The 9,654-nt window shown below is 42.7% G+C and overlaps 1 protein-coding gene across 4 annotated transcripts in view; it reads right to left on the bottom strand.

The window, feature by feature from the left end:
• Nucleotides 1-949: 949 nt before the first annotated feature.
• whrna (whirlin a) overlaps nt 950-9,654 on the bottom strand; it is a 260,942-nt gene continuing 252,237 nt past the window's right edge. For all 4 annotated transcript variants that reach the window (XM_085965766.1, XM_085965768.1, XM_085965767.1 and 1 more), the window contains 2 exons: nt 8,051-8,173; nt 950-7,112 (listed from right to left, as the gene is read on the bottom strand). In XM_085965766.1, coding sequence (XP_085821892.1) covers nt 6,930-7,112; nt 8,051-8,173 — 306 coding nt within the window. In that variant the 3' untranslated portion in view covers nt 950-6,929. The remainder of the gene's footprint in view (nt 7,113-8,050; nt 8,174-9,654) is intronic.

Raw genomic sequence — 9,654 nt, 5'->3', positions numbered from 1 at the left:
GTGGTGCCCTCTACAGGGGATCTGTGACATCTGTGAGCAGATCAAGTAGCAGGAAGGCTCTTCAACCAATCATATTAAAGAATCCTCACCTGAGCCATGCAGACTGCAAAGCAGGAATTAAAAAACAGGAAATAATAAATTACTTTTAAATCATTGTACAGGAAGCAAAATAAAGATTGGGACATACACATGGGATTAAGGGAGAGACATAAAAGAGAAAAACAGAAAAACTAAAAAAAAAGTTTAATTTTTCTGTAACATTAATTTTCTTCTGAAGGAATGAGACTCCACACCTGCAAAATTAATTTTCAGGGCCAGAGAGGTTGTTCAGCAATAATTATCACTTATTACACTGTAAAAAAAACTCAGTTACTCCTGATTGCACAAACCCTAATCCTTTCATCTGTCTTTTGTCCGAGACTTGTCCGAGTGGGTAATTACCCTAAGTTTCCACCATTACAAACAGTGATTTCTGTGCAGATTCCATCGGCAAAGACTGCAACAACGCCGCCTGTGGAGGAGCAGGGTATCACTGACAGTGATTTCTGCATTTAAGTGCGCGTGTGCGGATGCCAGAAGTTGCTGTCTTTTATTCTGTAATAACAGCAAGCACTGACATCCTCGCCATTTTAAGTACAGCAAAATCCGGGCCATTGTATCTTAACTCCAACCTCAGAAGAACACTATTATTTAATCAATTGTCATTACTCAATTATGCATACATTGTTCTGTGTCCCCAGGCCTACTAGCACCTGGGTTGTGACTGTCTATAAACTCTGTACTTAGGAGTTTATCAACAGCCAGCAGAAAGAGAAGGTTATCATCCCATCAGCCTAAGCTGGACACAAACACAGGTTCCAGAGGTGAAAGAACAGTGAGTTAATTCATGGCAATCCCCTCTTTACTGATTTTAATTCACCACAATAAAAGTCTCAGGGGAAAGTTGTGCTGGTATTCTATTTGGTTTATTGGAAAATGAAAAGCACTAATCCTGTACAAATACAATAATGACGTTAAAAGCCATTTACAAAGCTGTATAATAAACTGTACAAACAACATAGACACAAGTTCATGTGAGTACACAGTGCCATAATAATTAATCCGACTATAAACAAATCCATGTACAAAAAGAAAAGTCACCCTATTGACGCACAGCGTGGCAGTGATGAAGGGAAACCGACAGCAGAGTACTTACTGCACAATCCTGGCACCAAATTAATGGACAAGATACATCGCACAGGAAAAAATAAGGAAACTGAGAAAATCAGCCAAACAGAAAGAGAGGTCAGTGGCCATTTTGGGGGTCAAACATGGACATCTGGAGAGGGTTTGTGTTAGATTGTGTTGGTGTTGCTCCTCAAAGTGAGAGATGCATCTATTGTGGAGCATGTCAAGACCTTATTCTCAAATTTCATTTCGCTTGCAAATTCATAGAATATAAAACATAAAGCAGAATGTGATAACACAAAATTCGTCATGGCAACAGAAGAATCCTCATTGTTGCAAACAGAAGAGTTTATTGGTTGTCATAGTGACACCTAATGAACTATATTCCTGTGCAAGGTAATAGCTATTTTTATGTTAGTGCTATTTTAATTTGGATTCTGAGAGACCTGCAGCCTTGAGCTAGATCCCAGTGTTTACACTGTGAAAGCCATATCATATTCTATTATCCTAGCGGTAGACTTGTAGACCTATTGGGTCCATGACTGCAGCTGCGATAGAGAGCTGAATTAAAATAGCGCTAATATAAGAGGAACTAATGTGAGACCTTGAGAGCAGCTATGTGGGAACATTGGAACAAGCTCACTAGCATGTTATAATGAACACTCTGGGACTTATGGCCTACTTATTTATACTGCTTCAGGAGGCAGCGCTGCAATAGTACCTAGTGCTGTGGAAACACTCCCCCTTTATACTGTGAGACAGATTCCACATCACAGGAATAATGAAAAACAACTGTGCTTGCACACACCTACATCTGAGCAGCTGGTTTCAAGGTAGTGAAATAAATACTTGAAGGGAAAAACTTTGCAGGGCTAGGGAGGACTAACCAGAGCGCTCTTTCAAAGAGCCGGCACAGGCACAATGGGCCGACTGGCCGCCTTCTGTGCTGTATCATTCTATGACTCGCGACTTAATTTCTGCTCACCTTACTTTGACCAATATGTATACTGTGGCTGGGGGCACTTACGCCTTCAGGGATATTGCCAAAGACTGCTGCTGAAGGCATGTCACCATCTACAGCACCATTTAACAACTTAATGGAGCATTAAAGGGAAAAAACAACCGACACCCAAATGACGACAGTCTGGTGTTTCCCCCTATTTCTCCTCGTAATAAGAGAATTCAGTGATAGGCTTTTCAAATTCGGAATTCCATAGTCTGCACCGTTTGAATCTGAACTCTGGATGCAGACTGCCTCTCACTGTGGCCATTTGCCTAGTGCAGCCTGAGAGCTCTTTGAGCCTCAACACGCCCGTTTAACTAACTTCCAACCGCACTTTTTCAAAGTGGCCACCAGGTGTCACCTGAAGTTCAAATATACCCAAAATAACAACAGAAAATGCTGGAAAAACTCAGCAGGCCAGGCAACATCCGTGGAGAGAGAAACAGGGTCAACGTTTCGGGTCGAAACCCTTCTACAGAACTGAGAAAAAAAGGCAGGAAATGAAAAGATTAAAAGGCAGTTTGGGGGCTGGGAAATGGGGGAGGGGATGAAAGAAGAGACGTTAAGAGATATTCAAGGGGAGACGAGATAGTAATAGGACGGGTAAAGAAACAGACAATGGCTCTAGATGAAGTGTGAAATGCGCTGGCAGAGTGAGAGACAGCTGCCATGTGGGAGAGAGAAAAAAGGAAAAGGCACAAACCGAAAGTGTGGATAAAAAATATAAAAATATAATAGGGGCCGAGGTTATGATCTGAAATTGTTGAACTCGATATTGAGTCCGGAAGGCTGTAAAGTGCCTAATCGGAAGATGAGGTGCTGTTCCTCGAGTTTACGCTGAGCTTCCGTGGAACAATGTAAGAGGCCACAGACGGTGAGGTCTGAGTGGGAATGGAACAGTGAATTGAAATGACAGGCGGCCGGAAGCTCGGGGTCACCCTTACGGACTGAGCAGTAGTTCGAGGAACGATGAATATCGTTTGTACCAGCTTGGGTACAACTTCAACTTGAGGAATATATCAATGCACTTTTGTTGCGTTGCTGCACAATCGTGTTCACACTACGTTGCATAGCACAGCCAGAATTGTGTCGCAAGACAATAGTGCGCTCTGTTAACAACAATACACAATATTTGAGTCAAGCCACAAAAGGAGGGGGCGGGAAGTATTAATGTGATCCCCGAGGTGCTGAGGCCTCTCCTTTATATTAATCTGTCAGCAGGTAGAGGCACATACTGGGCTCCACCCCCTTAATATACTTTATGATGTATCAGAGCACTATATAAGTAGGGAAGTTATGCTAAACCTGTATTGAACCTTGGTTAGACCACACTTGGAGTACTGCGTACAGTTCTGGTTGCCATATTATAAAAAGGATATCAAGGCACTGGAGAGGGTGCAGAGATGATTTACAAGGCTGATACCAGAAATGCGAGGGTATACATATCAGGAAAGGATGAACAGGCTGAGTCTCTTTTCTCTTGAAAAGAGAAGGCTGAGCGGGTGATCTAATTAGGGTCGTTAAAATTTTGATAGAATGGATAGAGAGAGAATGTTTCCAATTGTGGGGAAGAGCATAACTAGAGGCCATCAATATAAGATAGTCACCAAGAAATCCAATAGGGAATTCAGAAGAAACTTCTTTACCCAAAGAGTGGCGAGAATGTGGAACTCGCTACCACAGGGAGTGGTTGAAGCGAATAGTATAGATACATTTAAGGGGAGGCTAGACAAGCATATGAGGGAGAAGGGAATAGAGGGTTACGCTGATAGATTTAGATGAGGAAAGACGGGAGGAGGCTCGAGTGGAGCATAAACGCCGGCACGGACTGGTTGGGCCGAATGGCCTGTCTCTGTGCCGTATATACTATGTAATCCTATGTAATATAAACAGAGCACAACCTTCTTTGTCCAAATTTGGTTAACATAGAATCCACTCTCAGACCCCAGGATCTCCCAGCAGGCTTCACTGCTGCTTTAATCAAAATTGACATCGGTGAATATGGAGACTGCAGCGAAAGATGGGCTTTTCAAACTTGCTAAGCAAGCGAGATGTAACGGCTGTCTGCTCACATAAGCAAGCACAGCAACTGGGCAGGTTTCTGCTGTGTGCTGATTATAGTGCGCTTGACATGAATCAGTCATTCACAAAAGAAAGACTTATGAAATAATACTGAGCGGCCTACGGGTGGCGCTGTCCAGGGAGAGTATAAATACTCGGGCACGGGCCCAGCTTGCGCAGGACATTCTTAACAGGAACTAGTGAAGGACACAACTAGACCTCCATGTTGTAAAATAGTTGATTAAAGCTTTGTTTAACGCTTAGACCAAGTGCCTAGTAGTTTTCTTATGTCAGCGCTCATAAATATGTGTCTAAAGAGCACATTCATGATTTTGCTTTAAACAGTGCACAGCAGAAACTTCCCCTCAATATGTTTACATTTGGGCGCAAAATGACATTGCTTCAAACCGCAAATTGAAACAGCGCCTGCAGATAGTGTGCTGCGTGTGATCTTAGCTGAAGCGTGGCAGATGCAATATAACGTGGATAAATGCGAGGTTATCCACTTTGGTGTCAAAAACAGGAAGGCAGATTATTATCTGAATGGCAATAGATTGGGAGAAGGGGAAGTGCAACGAGACCTGGACGTCCTTGTGCACCAGCCGCTGAAAGTAAGCATGCAGGTGCAGCAGGCAGTTAAGAAGGCAAATGGTATGTTGGCCTTCGTAGCGAGAGGGTTTGAGTACAGGAACAAGGATGTCTTGCTGCAGTTGTACAGGGCCTTGGTGAGACCACATCTGGAGTATTGTGTGCAGTTTTGGTCGCCTTATCTGAGGAAGGATGTTCTTGCCATGGAAGGAGTGCAGCGAAGATTCACCAGGCTGATACCTGGGATGGCAGGAATGACGTATGAGGAGAGATTGGGTCGATTGGGCTTGTACTCGCTGGAGTTTAGAAGAATGAGAGGGGATCACATCGAAACTTATAAAATTCTAACAGGACTAGACAGACTAGATGCTGGAACGATGTTCTCGATGGTCGGGGAGTCCAGAACCAGGGGTCACAGTCTAAGGATAAGGGGTAAGCCATTTAGGACAGAGATGAGGAGGAATTTCTTCACCCAGAGAGTGGTGAACCTGTGGAATTCTCTACCAAAGAAGGCAGTGGAGGCCAATTCATTAAATATATTCAAGAAGGAGTTGGATATATTTCTTAAGGCTAAAGGGATCAAGGGATATGGAGAGAAGGCAGGAACAGGGTACTGAATTTGGATGATCAGCCATGATCTCATTGAATGGCGGAGCAGGCTCGAGGGACCGATTGGCCTACTCCTGCTCCTATCTTCTATGTTTCTATGGTGTTTTCCTTCAAAGGGTTTCAAGCTTACTTGAAAGCAAGAAATCTCTGCTGAGGCTGGTGCTGCATATCGCCAGTAATGTGAGCCCAGGAAGTCTGTCTGTGGCCACCCAAGAGGGCGTAAGGCTGGATTTATACTGCAACTTCGGGAACTCAAATCGGAGTGGGCCTCACTCTTCAGGTCTTTAGTGCCCTTGGTATCCTTCTCAGCCGACCCACCATGTTGGTATCGGTGTGTATCCAGACCACTTTGTATCCATGCAGCCTCAGAGAGCCAACACAATTCCGCGCGCCATTGTTTGTGCAATGCACAACTGACTTCGGCCTTGAGAATGTCTGCCCTAAACCTCCTCCCCTGCTCTTCTATTTGTAATAAATCTGCCCAGAATCAAATCGAAGTTGCTATGGGAATTAGGGTTGCCAACTCTGGTTGGATTTATTCCTGGAGGTTTGATCACATGACCTCCCACCTCCAACCACCCTGCCCAGTCAAACAGCAGTTTTCCCCCCGTCTCCAATATTTTTTATCACTGAGAAGCGAAAGTGTGCAAAGAAATGAAGAAAACAAACAATTTTTTTTGAATTTGCCCCAATGATTTTTCTCCCGGGTTTGAGCACAGCAGTGTCCTGGAGAGTCAGCTTTCATTCCTGGAGACTCGAGGGAAACGCTGGAGGCTTGGCAACCCTAATGGGAATGGAATACTCTCGGACGGAGAGCCTGCCCTCTGAGAGACCCTCCACTCTTTCAGCGTGATAGAAGAAATGGCACACCTGATTGGAGACCACTCACCAAACAAACCTAGTGCCCCACAACCAGTCACCTCGTCTGCCACCTCAGCAATGGAGCGAGGAAAGAACAATGTCAGAGAAATCTTAAGGAAATAGCCTACAGGGAAAAAAAAGTCTTTGTCTGGCTGAGGCCTTCTCAAAGTCTCCTCTGCTTGGAGCAGTTCCAAATAGTGTAGTGCGCAGTGAAAATGAACATGTTGGTCTCCCGGCTAAGATACTATTACAGTCTGTAACGTTATTCCTGATTCAGGTTAATTAGCAGAATCACGTTGCATTTGTAACTAAAATACTTTAAAAAAAAAAAACAACTACATGTTTTAGTTGTTATACACAGGCGTCATTCAGAAAACTGAAATCAAATGGAGAAATTGAAACCAAAAACAGGATTCCGCACGTGCGCAGAGTTACATTTTCTGCTCATAGTGGATTTTACTGAGCAGAACTACTCCAGTCACCAGACAGCATCCGGTTCTCAAGACAGAGTGATGTAAATACTGTACCTGGAGACTCATATTATCTCCTTGCATCTGCTGTAAAGCCTGGGGTTTTAACGAGGGTACATTATCTTAGTTTTTCCAAGTTCATTAGCAGCAATGTTCAGTAGCAGTGTTTCCTAAAGTGCAACATTAAATTCTGTTACCAGGAAATCAATGTAATCTCTCTCTTTGGTTTTAAACGCTTCTGCTATTCTTCTCGCAGCTTCTTTGTGTTCTTTTCCACGGAGTGGAATTCCATTGACCTCCAAAATCACGTGGCCGACTTTCAGCTTTCCACAATTGTGTGCTGATCCTCCCCTCTTGAGAAAAAAGACAAAAGATCCATTATTCGGGCAAAATCATTGATATGCAATCTCTGTCTAAGGTGGAAGTTGCCAACTTGTCTTTAAAAAAAAATCAACTAAAATCTTAACCCAGTATGTCTTAATTGTAAAAAGTTTCCTTTAAATATGTGACAGAGAATGGTGCTAACAGAATAACAAGATTAAGATAACACAAATACAATAGGTACTAAACTGTAAAGCCAATGTTTGCAACTGAAAAGCCATAAATTTGAGTTCAGATTTGCTTCCTTTGGTTGGACGAGTTCCGTAAGCTTTCTGTAAGGTTGTTACACATCAAAAAATCAGAATCAAAGTGCCCCATATCTCCATTGTGGGGAGAAGCTGATGTGTTCATTCATACCTATTCTTCATTAAGACAATGGACCTCAGAGTCAAGGGATGGAACACTTTTCAACATCTGGTATCTGGTGTTAAACATCAAGCACTTCCAGCTCAGGTGTAGTTCATGCAGATGCTGATTAAAGCCCCCTCTCCTCTACCCAAATAATACGTATCAACTCCAACCTCAGAAGCACACCCAAACTGCACCAATGTGAATGCATCCATGTGGCTTCTTTCCACAAATTTGTCAAATTAGTACAAAGTAGTGCAGAACTGAAGGGAATATTGTGAGCATGCACTACTCAGGATTGGGTTGAGGTGATCCAAACTTCACTAAACATAAAGACAGAAGATTTACTTTGCTTCAGTTGGCCTGGAGTCAAGCTCAGGTGCCCGATGTTACAAGATAATGCTCTAGTTTATTGTATCATCTATTCCATGGGTTTTATTTGATTGAACAAAATCAATGGCTACCTTACATAAATTGTTCTGTGTTTCCTCGCTGACCACTATACATAACATCATAAATAGTAAAATGCCAACTTGGCAGTACTCCGTGTCTAATAATCTACCTGTATGGTAACTATCCGAGGCAGTGGCTGGCGAGTGTTAGCTCCTCCTTCAATGGCAATGCCCAGGGTGGGTGCACTTTTAGGGACTCTCACCAACACCGAGGTTGGCTCCAATAACCCAGGCTGTGACAGGAATCAAAAATTCATCAGTTAGTAAAGTGAGCATCCATATTTCAGCTAATTCTTCTTTCCTCTGCGCTCAGCCATTACCAGAAATCAGAATTACTGAAAAACGTATTTTCCAAATTTCCTTCCCATCTCTATTGGAAGTGCTGACTCTTGCTAGGCTCCAATTCCACAAGTGCCAGCCTTCCTCTGGTACTTCACTCAGTGAATGTCAGCAGGGGTTTGAACTGTGGGAAGGCCATCACAACCAAGCCTAATCCATACGTGCACACTTTCCAGAGAGAGCCACTGCAGAGAAATCAGGAGCAGAAATCCCAACTGATTTTTCCATCCCTTGGTCCAGGAATGCTCAACCAAGATGAACTAACTCAGCACAAATGGAGGATCAGACCTGCGGAATGACTGGAATGTGGAAGAACCAGTGCTCAGTGCCCGTGGAACTGCGTTTCAACTACTTGGAGTCAACACCTAGAGAGGGGGAGAACATTTACACGAAAGGGAGACCAAAAAATAATGCAGTAATAACGATAAAATGTTATTTTATCACTCTGTACATTTAAAAACAAAAATTCTTCCACTTGGAAGAGCTGGATTGTTGTGCTCAGTGAGGTAAGACTCCAGAATCCCCAACAATCAGAGCAGTGTCGATGTACTTTTATTTTGTAATTCCAAGTGCTGCTTAGCTGAATAATGGCTGCACATCTCTTTGCCTCCTATTCACTGGTTGTTCAATATCATTTCAGTGTAAAAATTTGCTGAAAACTGCGGACACCAGATTTTGTACCTACGTTGGTTATATGTCGTTACTAGTGGCAACACAGCCGCTATTACTTTGCGCCAGCTGGAAAATCCACCCTTGCAATTTAACCCTGTTAATGATCAAAGATCAGTGGTATTTTAGAGTATGGGAAATACAATAACAGTCTTTTCCCTGAGCATAAAAAGGGATGTTCGAGGATTGAATAACATCAGAATCAGCTTTGCCAGCATAAATAAGAGGCTGCTATATAGCCAACAGTGTTTGTGTAGCAGTTAGGGTCTTGAGGCTGAGGCCAGATTTTAAACAGTCTAATTGTAGGCTGCTGGATCCGTGAAGGTTATTCTTATTCACACTTGATTAATTCTAATAAATTGTCATCGCCATCATTTTTCTCATCAATATGCAAAATCTAATTTATAAATTCTGATGATGCACAAGATTTGAACACAAACAAGGAAAAAGTGACTAATTAATTTTATCACTAATTAGTCTTAAAGGAAATGTCTTAATTGGATTAGGATTATGCTGCAACTGCCAAATCTCACAGGAGATGTTTGGCTAAATCCTTGCCACACTGTTAGATAAATCTCAATCTGTTGCCAAGCTACTGCTGTTGAAAAGCTGTTTAGAAAGACTCAGGAGTGCAGGAAATATTTAAAAATGGATTCTTACTTTGGGCTGGATTTTATCAATGGAGGTGTGTAGGAGGCGGGACTAC

Source organism: Somniosus microcephalus, chromosome 23 (assembly GCF_052327205.1).
Source record: "Somniosus microcephalus isolate GS21.2 chromosome 23, FLI_Smic_1.0, whole genome shotgun sequence".
In the NCBI taxonomy this organism is placed as follows: Eukaryota; Metazoa; Chordata; class Chondrichthyes; order Squaliformes; family Somniosidae; genus Somniosus; species Somniosus microcephalus.
Note: the sequence above shows the minus strand (reverse complement) of the source record. Positions and strands in the feature narration are given on the sequence as shown.